The sequence below is a fragment of the Ornithorhynchus anatinus genome, chromosome 3, assembly GCF_004115215.2.
Source record: "Ornithorhynchus anatinus isolate Pmale09 chromosome 3, mOrnAna1.pri.v4, whole genome shotgun sequence".
NCBI classification, from domain to species: Eukaryota; Metazoa; Chordata; class Mammalia; order Monotremata; family Ornithorhynchidae; genus Ornithorhynchus; species Ornithorhynchus anatinus.
Genome location: NC_041730.1, coordinates 98,485,830 through 98,501,626, shown reverse-complemented (window position 1 = coordinate 98,501,626; position 15,797 = coordinate 98,485,830). Strand labels below are relative to the sequence as shown.

The 15,797-nt window shown below is 38.0% G+C and overlaps 1 protein-coding gene across 4 annotated transcripts in view; it reads right to left on the bottom strand.

Moving 5' to 3' along the window:
- ARID5B (AT-rich interaction domain 5B) overlaps positions 1-15,797 on the bottom strand; it is a 160,612-nt gene that overhangs the window by 90,268 nt on the left and 54,547 nt on the right. For all 4 annotated transcript variants that reach the window (XM_029059590.2, XM_001510035.4, XM_029059591.2 and 1 more), the window contains one exon: positions 4,733-4,963. In XM_029059590.2, the coding sequence (XP_028915423.1) occupies positions 4,733-4,963 (231 nt within the window). The remainder of the gene's footprint in view (positions 1-4,732; positions 4,964-15,797) is intronic.

Here is a 15,797-nt window from a genome sequence, read left to right as displayed (position 1 = left end):
AGACTCGTGCTCCATCCACTACGCCACGATGCTTCTCTATCAACAGATGTATGCTTGTAAAGCGAGATCAACAATGAAGATTTTTTTTAAATGGTATTGTTGAATGGTTACTATGTGGCAGGCACTGTATTACGCGCTGAACACACAAATACGCTAAAACCATAAAACCTGCTATGGCAAGGGAAAATGATGTTTACTTGATATATATTCTCATCAATCTTAAGAAAGTAAATGCTTTCCCTTCCTGTATCTACCAATTCTGTTATACTGTACTCTCCCATGCACTGAGTAGAGTGCTCTGCCCACAGCATGCATTCAATACATACTATTGGTGAACTGATGTCAGCAATAACATGGATGTGTGGAAAAGAATACACAGAGTCTAGCTGGCCCTTTTTTCATCAAAATAATTTTCCACCTTCATAAAAATTCAGGTTTTCCTCCTTTACCCTCAACTTTCTTACCTATCACTGCTTTCTCTTTTCATTCAACAGGAAATAAGGGGTAAGGCCTCTGCAGAATCAAACAATCTTTCTAAAAAGTGAATAAGAAAATCTGGGAGAATGATGTTGTTGTTTTTCCATTAAAATTGTGCACTGGGTTCCGTTGTCAAGGTGTTGTTGGTACCTGGTTTGCTGAACACTGTAACTATTAAAGGTACTCTTGTTTTTCAGAGACAGTGCTATATAAATTTAAGATAAAAATAACTGTGGTCTCTTTCCCTGAGGATCAGTTGTTTTTTCCATAGTGTTTCTCACAAGGATGAGTATCCAAGAATATAAAATATATTTTCCAAAGCCTAAATTTTGAAGAAGATTGAAGGAAAAAAGCCCTTCTTTGACCTGATCCTGTTCCTTGTATAGAAATGAAGTAAACAACTAAAAGATATCAAATTATTTCACTGTTTGTTTTTTTTTCAAGAAGCTCAAATTAACTACAGAAGAATCATTTTTCAACCATCTTTAAAAATTACTTTAGTCCCATATCAATAATTTAAGCTCCCTTTTAGATTACATTGATAAATCCCAGTACCTGGGATCAACCTATTTATCTGTAATACCATTCTGACTCGGTTTAGATTTAGATGTCTTCATCTTAACATGCTAAATCAATCCACGTGATGACACTGTAAACTACTTGTACTAAAAGGTGTTGTACACTTTTATTGCTCTACTAGCAAAAACAGCAGAAAAAAGTATTTTTTTCCACAGTATAAATATAAATGATAGCATACATTTTGCAACAAGGAAATCAAATGATAAAATAAAGGATAAAGACCTGATAGTGAGTTCAGGGAAATAAGGAATTATTGCCAGATTGAAGGTTTTCATACAATAGGTTAACGCAAGGATTTACTGAACTTTAAATTTACAACTATTACTAAGGTCTAGTTTCCTACTAGTACATTAAACACCCCTAAATTGCAACATCATTAAATGTTCTCAACTTTAAATTTAATCCAATGTCCTGTATATGCTAAAAAAAAGCCTATTTGCCCTCAAGGGTACGACAGCTTAGAAATGAATGGAATTCTAGCAGACATGCATGTTAATTCTTTTCCATCACCTATTGCTAAAATGCCACATGATATGCTGATGTTACAGCTTACATGCCAAACAAAGCCTAAACCAATGAATGAATCCAAAGAAAATGCAGTGAAGAAAGCATATGGTATGCTATCAAAACCCTTGAAGCCTAAAATAACCTTTCCAAAGGATAATTAATTTTAAAAGAAAATATTTACTATATTTGGGCTATCTCAATAAAAATATAAATCAATATGCCTCTTTCGTTATACTGAACTGAACCCTGAAGAAATCTCCTGTTTGAATTTTTTTCTTAATAATTTATAATCCAACTTTCTCATTAAATATCTTCATAAAAGCACAGTGGAGATTTGCAGTAACTAGTTACAGATTTAAGGACTTCATGTTTTTCTGTTTAATTAACCACCTCTTTCAAGTGGACAACTTTAGTTCCAGCAAGCAGAAATCTATGCAGTTAACAGCCAACAGAAGGCTTCAGCCCCTTACATAATGCCAGATTAGGAATGAACAATTCCTGTCACAGTTGCGGTCCACAGCAAAGGAGAACACACTTTCATGAATTTAGGGGGATGCTAAGGAACAAACTAGAAGCCGCCATTGACCTTAGGAGGTTCCATTCTGCAGGAATTTACAAATTTCACATTTGAAAGGTGTGGTTGCTAATGTCATAAACTTTTTGGCATCAGCCATCCTTCCACCTGGTGACAGGGCTAATAAAATTTGATTTTCATAGTAGAGGCAACATAAATTACATTTGACCAATTACTGAAGTAATCAAATGTGTGTATAGAATGTATATTCTGCAGCAAATTCATCTGGTGCCCTCTGGCACTTTGGTTTTTCTGACAGAAGTGTTTCAGTCACCTGGCAGTCTTTAATATTGATAATATTTGTTTAATGCTAGTAACAAATTCAATTTTTATTGTTCTCCAACTGTTAGTTGGTTGGAAAATTATAGAAATGCAATGTCACAAGCTCATGGATTTCCATCCTTTTCTGAGTGGAGCTAGAATGTTTTAAACTGGCAAGTTTACATACAATTAAAAGGAAAATCACTTATAAAAGCTCTCAAAACTAAGAATCAGGTAAAACAAAGTTATTTTGATCATTTTTGATAACACTGCATGTAACAAGTGAAACCTTAGAGAAAAACTCTAGCATCATTTTGTATCCTAATTATTATGGCTAGTTATGCAGAAGGACAGATGTCTTTTAAATGCATTTAAAAAGAAAACCTCCACTTTTATAATCTTTAGAAAAAACATTAAAAATAAGCTCTTTCACTACTCATCTAAGGAAATGAGTTCTTTAAAAATTAGAGGCTAAGTTTTATAAGAAACACTGAAAATTAATTTTGACAGGAATTGTCAATTCCAAACCTGGAATTTTATGTAGGGCTCTAATACTATCTACTGGATATTGCTGCATAGATTTCTTTTTCCTGGAACTAAAATTGTCCACTTGAAAGAGGAGTTTAATTAAATAGAAAACATGAAGTCCTTAAATCTGTAAACTCAGGGGAATTTTTATGTGGTGGTGACTAGGGGGTACACAAACTTAAGCCCTAAAAATTGAAGTTCAAATCCTCTCCTTAATCTATATTTTTAATTAACCTATTAACTTTCATGGCATTGGCCATTATTAGATTGGAAACTTCTTAAATTACTGAATTTAGATAGCAACTCAATGACTAATAACTCCTTCATTAATTAGAGAGATCAAAACAATTTTCTGCTGCACAAACATGTTGAAACTCTAATTTTGAATACTCTCAAAGGAGGAGAGCAATACTTTCAGTTTTATTTTGTGTCATTAAATTAGGAGGTAACACTAGAGTGACAGGTTCATGTGGGCGACTTCAGTGGTCCCATGCTTAGAGTGGAAATTCCAAAAGATTAAGATTCCAAATACTGCTTTAAAAATCATTTTACAGACATGGGTGCATATATACACATATGTAATATATACTACATATGTTTTATATAGATATATATATATACACATACACACACATATACACACAGATGGAGAAAAAGAGAGAGAGAGAGGGAGGGAGAGAAAAAAGGTTGGCCTTTGTGTTTGAAGAAGACACCACTGATGGTGAAATGAGTTTGTGTATGGCTGAAAAGGTCAATGTGGAACACAGAGTTTCAACCACAGTATGCACATGAAAAATGCCATCCCTGTGTTGTCAGTTGTGAGGTTTGCAGTGTCTGGAGCTCTTTCATTTGCATAGAAACATTTTAAATAAAATAATGCACATAGAATTGCACTTCAATTCTTTGACAAGATTAAAGATGGTTTATTTGAGCAATAAAAATGTTCTTCAATGATCGAATGATGGAGTTCCAAATGGAAAGGCCACCTCATAACTCAACTGCTTCCCAGCTTCACGTAGCCACTGAACACCAAATGACATTCCCCAAACAAGAGCATCACTACCTAAACAAATGGAAAACTCTTTTCGCGATGGAATAGCCATAAGGCTCAGTCTCGCAGACGTCTAATGAGAAAGGCTATATACTATATGAGCAGGTTGGAAATGGGTAGGTAAACTTCTAGTGTTGCACAGGTCTAGGAATTATCACTTCAAAGTGATTCTGGGGTAAAATTAGCAGCCAGAATTTCTGATAAGGCAAATATTTAGAAAACTGGTAAGGCTCTCAGACCATTAACCTGTAACCCCATAATCATCTCAGGTACCTTAATTGTAGAGGTACCTTATTGTAGAAATTTGGACTAGATGCAAGTTTACAGTCAGACACACAAGTCTTTATTACAACTATCAGTATCCTACAGACTATAATCAGTAAATAAACACTTTTTACATGGTTAAAGTCCTCAAGCAGAGAACTGCAATATAAACTACCCATCATAAAGTTCAATTTCAAGGTCCAACAAATAACTTTGAACTGTATGTTGAACAACTTTTCTGTATCCTCTGCCCAAATGCACAACAGTTTCACCTGTGGTAACTAGTTTGCAATAAAGCAAAAGGAATAGGGTTAGGAACCTAGAGCCAAAGCCTCATTACACAAAGATTCGGAAGATGTTCTTGTGCTTTTCTCATACATGAATGTGAACTGCTCATGTAGAAAAAACACAGGCATTGTTCCAGTTGGACAAAAAACAGCTGTGGAACGAAAAGAGAAAGATTCTATGGGTAAAAAATAAGAAAGACTTACCATATTCATCACATATGCTCTCATTTTCTATCAGAGTTGGGTGGTCAAAAGTGTCCCGACAGTAAAGAATCTGTGGATTCTTGCTGACCACTGCAATGCCACCCAGGGCTAGAACAAACTGGTCTGTCAGAATTGAAGACGGCTTGTCCTGAATGCGCTTCAGCATGGAACGGTATCGACAGTACTGTGGATAGCTGAGGACAATAACGCTGGAGTCTTCATCATCCTCCCCTAGAAAACAAGAAAAGGAAAATGATCAGCTCTCAAGAAAAGCCACCAAGACCACAAAAGGTTCTACTAACCCCTGGTGCCATCTTGAATGTGCTTCAATCCCATCCTCAACTCTAATGTCTGGCATGTGGGGCTTTCATATGGCTCAGTTGTCCAGAGAACAGTCCATCAACCTTCAGGAACTGAACTGGAAAATACCTTCAAAAATTTCTTTTTTCATGGAAGGAAATCTTAACAGTTAGCTCAGATGTCTACGGACCCAAACATCCTCACGTAGGTTTCCTCATGTCCCATGTTTCTTTTACTGCCTTTCGCCCCTCTCCAACCGGACTCACCTTTCTTTCCACCTCTTCATTCCTATACAACTTGACATTTGCTGTTTGAAGAACAGGAGGCTCTCCAAGGCCTTGTTAATAGCTCTCCACTCATGTCAAAAGTGCTTCAGAAGAAAATCCTTCACCAAGTCTAATTAAGCCTGCTATTGCAATGTTCTTAATGTGTGTTTACTCCTCACTATGTTTAGCTATTCGTTTTTCTAAAAATACTCTCCTTAGATAGGACTTTACATCACTTTAGGCTTTATAAATAACAACAGCCTCCACTGACTTCTCCTTACTCATACAATGGAGAGCTAAATTCTGCCTCCTGTTAACTGAGTTAGCCATTCATTCTTGACAAATTCAAGACCAGTGCAGCTGAAACAAACCCCAAATATGTCACTTGCATATCCAAAGGGAAAACACTCAATATTTGAGTTCTTAGCATGCTGCAGGGATTTATACAAGACAGTTGTTAAGGATACCAATACTATCATAGCCATCTGGAAGCCAGTGGGAGATGTATTAGGAAAAAAAAAATATAATGACAGAATATAATCAGTACCAGTGGAAAGTGTGGATGTCACCTTTATAGATAGAAGGTTAATACTGCTACTTATGTTCATTTAGTTCCCCACGTTGGTTGTTTCTCTGTGAATGGAGATACTTAACTGCTTGCAATTTCAAGGCTTGCAAGATGACATTTTTTTACAGTTTACATTTTCTAGCCTACTGCTTTGTTCATGTGTAGCCAGCACTTCAGTTGACTCATTTAATTAAAAGGAAATGTGTTTACATTGGAGAAAAGTTCCAAAATTAGAAGTTATATACAAGAAGATAGAAAATCTAAAAGATGCTAATTTAAGATTTTTAAGCACACCAAAAATGAAAAAAAAATATTTTTCATTAAAGTACACACTGTCTCCAAAGTTAAAGTACCTCAAAAATTAAACTGATTTACCCCTAGTAGACTTTGTTAAAACTCAAGAGTGCATAAGTGTTATAAAAAGAGGCAGCTATAAAAGCTACAACTGTACTATTATTGAAATTCTCCTGGCAAGAAAGATTTGCAAGAAGGGTATGGCTCAATATCCTTGCTTGGATACAGAAAACTGGAAAAAAAAGTCACCAGTTGGGGGTTCTAGTGGTGACATTGTGTGGACTTGGTTAGATCATCAAATTTCTAGGTCTTGGTTTTCCCTTCCTGTAAAATGTGAATAATGAAACTTTCTCAGCTAATACAAGAGTCCAAATATTAGAGATCAGTCAGTTGATTATATTTACTGAGCGCTTACTGTGTGCAAGGCACTGTACGAAGTGCTTGGGAGAGTACAAGCATAACAATATAGCAGACACATTCCCTGCTCACAACGAACTTACAGTCTATAAAGTTGAAACGTTTCAACGAACTTAAAGTTGGTGGAGGAAGGGAGGAAAGGAAGGCCAAATTTTTGAAGTGAGAAAACACCGCCTCAATAAAACTGGGAACAAAACCAGCTGAGAGTACAAATCTCAGTACACTATTGCAGTGGAATTTCAGTGGTAATGGACTTTGTGCCTTCCTCTATAGGCATGCATCATATTATTGATGCAATATACCCCCCAATTTCTTCATGATTCTGATAGAAAGCAATGCCTTTGATCTTCTTATTTAGGGGTCATTTCTTGATAAAGAACATCTCACTTTCTTCCCAACAAAGAGAAGGGAGGTGCTACCTCTCACCTGCTAGCTATCTCTGCCAACTCAGAGAACCAAAAGCAGTACACATTCCCCAGCACCTGGGGACAAATGACCTTATCTCAGGAAATACTGGAGGTGAAGGTGTGTGGAAGACCACAGTGGCGGTAGCTGGTTTGAGGGCATTATATTCCTAGGGTCAGCCCCTTGTGGGCAGACATCGGGTCTACCAACAACATAAGCACTCAATCAGTACCACTGACTGCCCGACTGAAGCAAGTTACTTGAATGATGTGTCATCAATGGTGAAAGTGTCTGACTGAAGAACGCCCCAGAGCATTAAATAAAGTGGACGGACCCAGAGGAATCCTGAAAAATAGTAGCCAGCTACTGGACAGCGGAGGCCCTAGTGCGCACTGCACTTGGTTACTTCAGCCATCAAAGGGTTTACCACAGAAAACACCTGTGTGTGCTCTACGTTCTAAAAAATCCATACTCTGCCACATGCTGCACTCCTGCCTGCCTACCGCTGGTTGCATTCTAGCCGATTCCTGTGCGCAGGTTCTCGCATCCCACACCACAGCATTTAAGTACACAGGATAGAGCATGGGCCTGGAAATCGATAGGACCTGGGTTCTAATCATAGCTCCACCATTTGTCTGCTGTGTGACCTTGGGTAAGTCACTTCACTTCTCGGTGCCTCGGTTTCCTCATCTGTAAAATGGGGATTAAGATTGTGAGTCTCATGTGGGATAGGGACTGTGTCCAACCCAACACCTTGTATCTACCCCAGCACTTAGTACAGTGCCTGGCATTAAGCACTTAGTAAGTGCTTAACAAATATCACTATCATTATTATTATAATACCCATCTGTCATTTATTTGAGCGCCTGTCTCCCCCTCTAGTCTGTAAGATGCTACAGGGTGGGGATCATATCTACCAACTCTTTTATCACATTCTCCCAAGTGTTTATCTCAGGGCCCTGCAGCCAGGAAGTGCTCAATAAATAATAACACATATTAATAATAATAATACTAATAATGGTATTTGATAATCACTTATTATTTTCCAGGCATTGTACTAAGCGCTGGGGTGAATAGAAGCAAACTGGGTTGGACACAGTCTCTGTCTCACATGGGGCTCACGGTCTCAATCCATTTTACAGATGAGGTAACTGAAGCCCAGAGAAGTGAAGTGACTTGCCCAAGGTCACACAGCAGAGGAATAAATACCATTGATTGATTGTACTCTTCTTCTAATAACCCCTTCCCTATATGTTCCCCCAAGTTAAGCCTTAACAAGGCCTTCTGCCTCCAAGATGGAGATGGCCCAAGGTGTGATGTGACCACTTGGTCAAGGGAGGTGCTGCTCTGAGGCAGTGCAGAAGGGCACCATGAGGAAGGAGAAACCACATCAGAACACAACACCACAACATCCACAACAGCATGCCCCACAATAAGAATCACCCCGAGGCTCTACACAAACTGTTGGCCCAGTTCTGCTTACTGACATGGCCTCAAATACTCCCCTAAAACTTTCAGTGCCCTGTGGCTGGCATTTTTGTCCTTCCCTGCTCCACTTCCACCAACCGAAGCCAAACCATCCTTTCTGGAATTTTACTTACACACACTTCAAGTTGTTTCCCCGAACTACTTTCTTCTGACTTGCGCATTTTATATGTAGGTAAACAAACATTTCCATGCAAAGCCAGCCATGCAATAAGGAATGCCAATAAGTACTTTGTAGTTCATTTTTTCCCCCTTTCCAATTCATAATAGGGCCAACAGATAAATCTAAGAATGAATAAAGAATGGATAAATTGCACATTTGTTTAGTGAAAGACAAACAAAGTGTTCCTGGAACAAAGATTTTCTTTCAACCACACCCACATGTGAGAAGAAATCAAAGTACTACCCTAACAAATACAGCCCTGAGAAAAAGGAGTTTTCCTCTTACTAGCTTCAGTAGGTTTTGTTTGGTTATGAACGTATACTATTTCTCTTTGTCCACAGAAAACGATCAACAATGGACTGCATGTCTGAAATTTTTTACACGGCAATCCTGCCATTCTGTTAAAATAATAAAAAGAATCTGGCTTTGTACAATAAAAGGAAAACAAAACACTGCATTACTACTGAAATAACTAAGCCTCACTGCGACTTCAATTTAAAAATAAATTTACCTTATAAAAGTGAATGCTTAATGCATCCTACAGGTCATGTTAAAAATTCCTCCGATTCTCTGCTCCCATCACAATTCCATATTTTCTTAACCTCTCTCAATGTCAATTTTTCATTCTTCTCAATGAATTTCAAGTTCAAAACCCAATTCCATAGAGAAACTGTAATTACAACGTAAAGCCCCACCCAGGTTTTCAAACAGTAACTGAATACACATTGCCCTAATCCACAGAATGAGGTGGGGGGGAGGGTGTAGAGGTGTGGGGGGAGTGGGGTGTTTGAGAGCATAAGGGCACGCATTCACATTGAATAGCATGTTGCTCAAGTTGGCTTTGTAAGCAGAGAGATGCATGAAATAGCAAACACAATGAATTAATGGAGCACTGACTTTCACAAATCCATACTGCCATTTTTAATAGATAATGCAGGATTAATGCCCAGAATGTTAAAAACATGAACTCCTGACGGAGACACTGGAGAGCAAAATCTGCTTATGCACACACTTTATCAAACAATTTAGAAATGTTACTTTTGTGGGGGGTTGCTTGTTTCGGAAACATCAGACTATTATGGTTATTGCTAACCACGGTAATCTACTTCTAACATCAGTGAGCTTTTTTTTACTTTAAAAAACCTTCACACCAGGATTTTATAGAGCTTGATGGAAAAAATGTGCATGTTCCTTCCTGCACCTAATTACCTCAACTGCAAAAGCTGCCAAGTATTTTGCCCTTTAGTTCTCTTAATCGTATTAGTGCGAATGTATTTTGATGCCAATGGAAACAAACATTTAAAGATTTTTAGCTTAAAAGATTCCAAATATGTATTAAAACTATGCTTGAAACACAGGGTCCCCTTTGCTTCAAAGAAAATGTATAGTTATTTTAAAGGACTAATATGAATTTGTTCATGTTATAAAACCTAATGTCGAGTTTTGAGCCAATTTAAGTAAAATAATGTCAATATGAACTGCTCTCATTGATTTATGCTACCTTCTGTTACTTTATTACATTAGACATTCCATTCTCAGAGCTTTATACTTTCACAGTGCTCCTAGCAACCAGGCAGAGGGAAGGTACCCACTTTATATACCTGGCACTGCGCCAGGTTTTCCTGTTATTGATAATTATATTGAAGTTTCCATTTAATTGCTACTCTGTTGTGACATAGAATATTTGTCATAATTAAACATTCCCCATTTTCTGTCCATTCATTTTTGATATTACTGAAAATGAATTTTTATTCATGAAAACATAAGCAGAACAATGATACAGAAAAGAGCACCTACATCTGTTTCTATCATTACCAACATTGTAACGTGCTGCAAAAAAAAAAAATTGTGAATATAATTTCTCGGAAGGTAATTTTCCTTTCAGTCTAAGTGCTCTTATTCATCTTACAGTTACTCAATGATTTCCTGTTCTAATTACAAGACATTATACAGAAAGACGTTTGTAAAAGGAAAATGTGGCCGTGCATATGGCTAAATAGCTTGAATTGGTTGGAAGTGTTTAAAATTCCAAACTTATGCAACAACTTTATCAATTCTCTGATACAGCTCTGTGTAATGTGTCCATGTGTCTACCACAGATCTAAATCTCACTCAAGGCAGCCAATACCCAAGTACACATCAAAGGAGAAAATACACTTGCAGTTAAACTGTTGGGAAAAAAAAATCAGTTATTTTTTTTTTTTCTCACCAAAGCTGTTAAATTGGAAGCATGCCAAAGAGCGGAATTTTTTTTTTTAAAGTAAAATGCTCCATGAAAGGGGAGAGAAATATAGAGAAAGAGTGGGGGGCAGTGAGAGAAAGAGAAAGGTTAAAGATATTGAATTGATAGCTAAATGAATATGCCACAAACTATTTCATAAAAACATATGGTGACGTAAATTACACATCAGTATTGCATTGTTGTGGTTATTTTGAGAAATGCTTTCTACTGTAAGTCAGCTGATTTTGCCCCACCCTTAATGATTTTGTAATTCTCTATAGGACAATCAACCGAAGCAGTTCTGAAATTGCCAAGAAAGAAAACAGACATAACAGTATAGAGTTGGTAATAAAAAGATAATGTACTTTTAACATAACAGAACAAGAAGATTGGTTTTATTAACTAAAAAACTACCTTAAATGGTCCCAAGCTTGCTATTTATTTTGATAAATGTTAAAACAGATCTTCATAAGATAAGCAATAGTGGCATTGTAGGAGAACTTGAAAAAAATATGGAAAAATGATCCAAGGGGCTATGGATTTGCAAATTGAGCAAGAGATATTCTGAATGCCTAGTAAAAATGAAATAATGTTAAAAGCTTTCCTTAGGTCATTTTTTAATAAAGTACCCCCATAGGAAAGTACAAGGAAACAGTACAAAAATAGAACAAGGTCTCTTTCAGAAATGGTACAGCTCCCACTTTCAGCTCATATCAGTTCGGTTGCAACACAAACAAGGATAAATGGCTAAAAAATCCCGTGACGTTTGCTAAGCACCAGGAGAGTTACACCATAGCCAGTGAATATATTTCAGAGACCTCTGAGAAAATCTGTCTGATGATAAGGCTGCAATGATGTCGCAAAGTCCACCTGGGATACTAATTGCACTTAATCTAAACAAGCTTCTTTCATATTCCCTCTTTTGGGAGAGTTCCGTGCTTGGTTTCTGTCTGGCTCAACTGCCTGAAAGCACTAATTTTTATTTAAACTGAACTGTCCATCCCTGAGATCAGCAAATCTGATTTTTTTTCTTAAAAGATCCCCGGATGATAAAAGATGGTCAAAGATCAATCAATGAGCACTTACCATGTGCACAGCACTGTACTAAGTGATTCGGAGAGTACAGTATAACAGAGCAGTAGACATTTTCGCTGACCACAGTGAGCTTACAGTCTAGAAGGGGGAGACACTATTTACATATATAATACATATATATATATAATGTTAATAAACAAATTACATATATATACGTAAGAGCTATGGGGGGTGAGAGAAAGGTGAATAAAGGATAAAAGGGGAACTTGGAGGGGAATGGGAGAAGAGGAAATGAGGGTCTAGTCAGGGAAGGCCTCTTGGAGGAGATGCACCTTCAATAAGGCTTTGAGGGTGGGGAAGAGTAATTGTTGGGTATGAGGAGGGAGGGTGTTCCAGGAGATAGGACAGGGATGAGAGGACAGAGAAGAGATAGTCTAGATCGAGGTACAAAAATTACATTGGCATTAAAGGCGTGAAGTGTCTGGACTGAAGGCTAAGATGAGGCCTAAGATCCTGCTTTTTTGAACCAAGGTCTCCTCTCCTTAACAGCGGACCTTAAAACATAAGATGACTGGATGTTCTGCACTAAGCAGGGAAGCTTTTTGGCCACCCTAGTTCTGGTCTTGGACCTGCTGGGGGGTTGGACAGATCCTCTCAGTTGTGGTGGCAGTGATGAGGCTAAAGACTGATGTCCCCATTGAGGAGGAAGAGGAGAAAGAATCCTCTTTTTCACAATGGCAACAGTTTTCACTGCCATGGCTATCACCTCCACCACCAGCTTAGCTAAATGGACTCTTCAAGGCCGGAGAGGAGTTCTCAGAGTAGTCAAAAATGCATCATCCAGTCTCTTCATAAACTCCCACCCTTGACCCAGTAGGCTTGTTTTTGGAGCAGTTAGGTAGTCACAACCATTCACTCCTTGATGCCATCACCGCCCTTCATGGCTGGCATCCCCAAATTCTGGTCACCTTTCATTCTAAGCCAATCATCTTCCATTGCTCTGGAGCCAATAAACTAATGAGGAAATAGATTGTTATTAAGCAGATTAACACTGGGTACCTAGTTCACCACTAGGTACCTAGGTTTTCCCAACGCAATGGTGAATATCAGTGACTTCTCAGAGATCAGTTGATCAATCCCCCATTCCTGCTGTCACCACAAAGGACACTATTCAAGGATCTATGATGCACTTCAGAAATCCATGTGGACACCTGACTTGGGTTCATAAATAACTCAAAAAATACAATTAGTTAACCTAGTAAATGAAACTGCAAATCTTCATTTTAGGTTTAAGTAAGATTAGGTCACTAGTAGAATGGAAATACTACTTGGTGAAAAACACTTCTAAGGAGGAAAGTGTTCATAATCAGTTCAACCAAATGGGCAGCTGAAGTCTAGCCATGTTTGATTCACTGAGAAGTAATTATTTAATAATTACTGAACATTCACCATATCCAAAGGTCTGTAAACTCATTATAGACAGGGAACATGTCTGCTAATTTTGCTGTAGTGTACTCTCCCAAGTGCTTAGTACAATGCTCTGCATGTAGCAAGCGTTCAATAAATTCAATTTACTGATTGAATCTAAGTTTTTCAAGGGTAAGACTCCTTACTATTTCTTTGGCATTTTCCTTGGAGGCTAGAAGAGCACACAGAGAATACTCACTACATACCAGTGTCTAGAAGAGTACAATTAAGATATCAAAACAGCTCAGTGTGTCTATTTTGTAAAAGGTTTTCTTCTTTCCCTTATTAATACTTTGTTGCTTGGACAGCCTTTTGGAGACACACTCAGTTCTACCACTACACGTTTTCTCTACACAACTTGCCACTCTTCAAAACCTTCCAAAGGTTGTCCATCCATTTCCACATCAAAAAGAAACTCCTTTCCCTTGTCTTTAGGGCACTCAATCGGCTCTCCCCCTCCTAAGTAACCTCATCTCCCACTATAACCAGCTTGCACATTTCGTTCTTTTTTTCTGTGGTATTTAAGCGCTTACTGTGTGACAGGCACTGTATTAAATGCTGGTTGGCACTGTCCTTCACACCAAACTACTTCCCGCACACCAATCTCATCCCTCTTGCCATTGATTGTTGTTCACATTCTCTCTCTGGCCTGTAATTCCCTTCCACCACTGACCCCATTTTCAAAGGCCTACTAAAATCATATCTCCTCCAGGAAGCCTTCCCTGACTATCCTCTCATTTCCCCAACCTGTTCGCCCTCTCTTCTACAATCCTAGCATGAGGGTCTGCATCCCTTAAGGACTTCGATACCCTAGCTCCACAGAACTTATGTACATAAACTTATCCTCCACTGCTTCCCCTATCTGTAAAGCATTTTAATATGTCTTCCTCACTGGATTCTAAGATCCATGAGAACAAGGATCATGTCTACCAACTCTAATGAACTGTACTTTCCCAAGCATTTAATGCTGTGCTTTGCAAACAGTAAGTGCTCAGTAAACACCTTGAATGATAGAACACAAAGGCAGAATTAGGGAATGTTCTTCCAACTACACTTGTCTGTCTGGATATAGTGTAATGGGACGTCAGAAGAACCTTTTGTATGTCCACATGGCATTACACACTGTATTATTTTTATTGTTGAATTTGTTAAGAGCTTACTATGTGTCACTGTTCTAACTATTGGGATAAATCCAGGTTAAGTAGGGAGGACAGAGTCCCTGTCTCACATGGAGCTCACAGTCTAAGTAAGAAGGAGAACAGGCTTTGGATCTCCATTTTACAGATGAGGAAACTGCAGCAGAAAAGTGAAGTGACTTGCCCAGGTCACATAGCAGGCAACTGGCCTCAAGTGCTTAGTACAGTGCTCTGCACAGAGTAAGCACTCAATAAATAGATTGAATGAACTGGCAGAGTTGAGATTAGAACCCAGGTCCTCTGATTTCAGGCCTATGGTTTTTCCACTAGATTGCACAGTTCCAAGTTTTTCTTAACATGGGGCTCTGTAAATACTTTAGGGCTGGGAAACTGTCTTACTTCTGCAATGCTTAGTACAGTTTTTTGCACTCACTAGACACGCAACAAATACTAATGATTAACTTAAAATAAATGAATGCAATCCCTGTGTTGAGGAAGAATTGGGAGTATATGCAAAATGGGCTCTCCCCTCCATAAACCATCTTCATCAGAATTACAAGAAATCATATTAAGAAGAATTTTGAGAGTGAGGTAGGTAGGAAGGCTTGGTGAAGACTCACAAAAGGTTTTTTCCAAGCGCAAGGACTAGTGGATAAACAGCCTCAGAGATGGTCTCAAAGAACAAAACGAAAGGATAACATGAGAAAAAGGAAAAGATATTGTCATTGCTTTATTTTTCTAATAACCATGACACTGAATAGAGTCCAATGGCCCCACTTTTCATGTGGCTGATAATAACTTTACAGAGCTTTTGCACTTGATATTTTGCTTCTGGCTAATGACTAAAATCAATTCCAAGTCTGACTAAACTTCAACCAAAATATGCAGCCCAGGAAAAGCAATCTTTCTCAATGGATCATTTAGATCATTCTGCAAAAATAAGCTACAAGTTCCACTGCACTCCATGCCATTTTCACAAACTGCTTGTTCTTCTTTCTGACACTGTGCTAAAAGAACACCAGTCTTTTAGAAAGGGTTTTTTGGGTTTTTTCGGTCTGCACAATCCTAAAATTAGTTTAACATCTGAAAGAAAGAGATACTTATAAATCTACTGGAGACTGAAACCACTATTCAATCTCACGGTAATGCAGTCATATAAAAACTCCAGCACCTTCTAATGTGCACTCAAAGCCTACAGTTGAAGAACATTACTTTAGAACTGATGATCTGGATATGTACTTTTCAGTTTCTTTTAACTGAGTTAGTGTTGAGGGAAATGATAGGTGGCAGAGGGAGAATGGGCCCAAT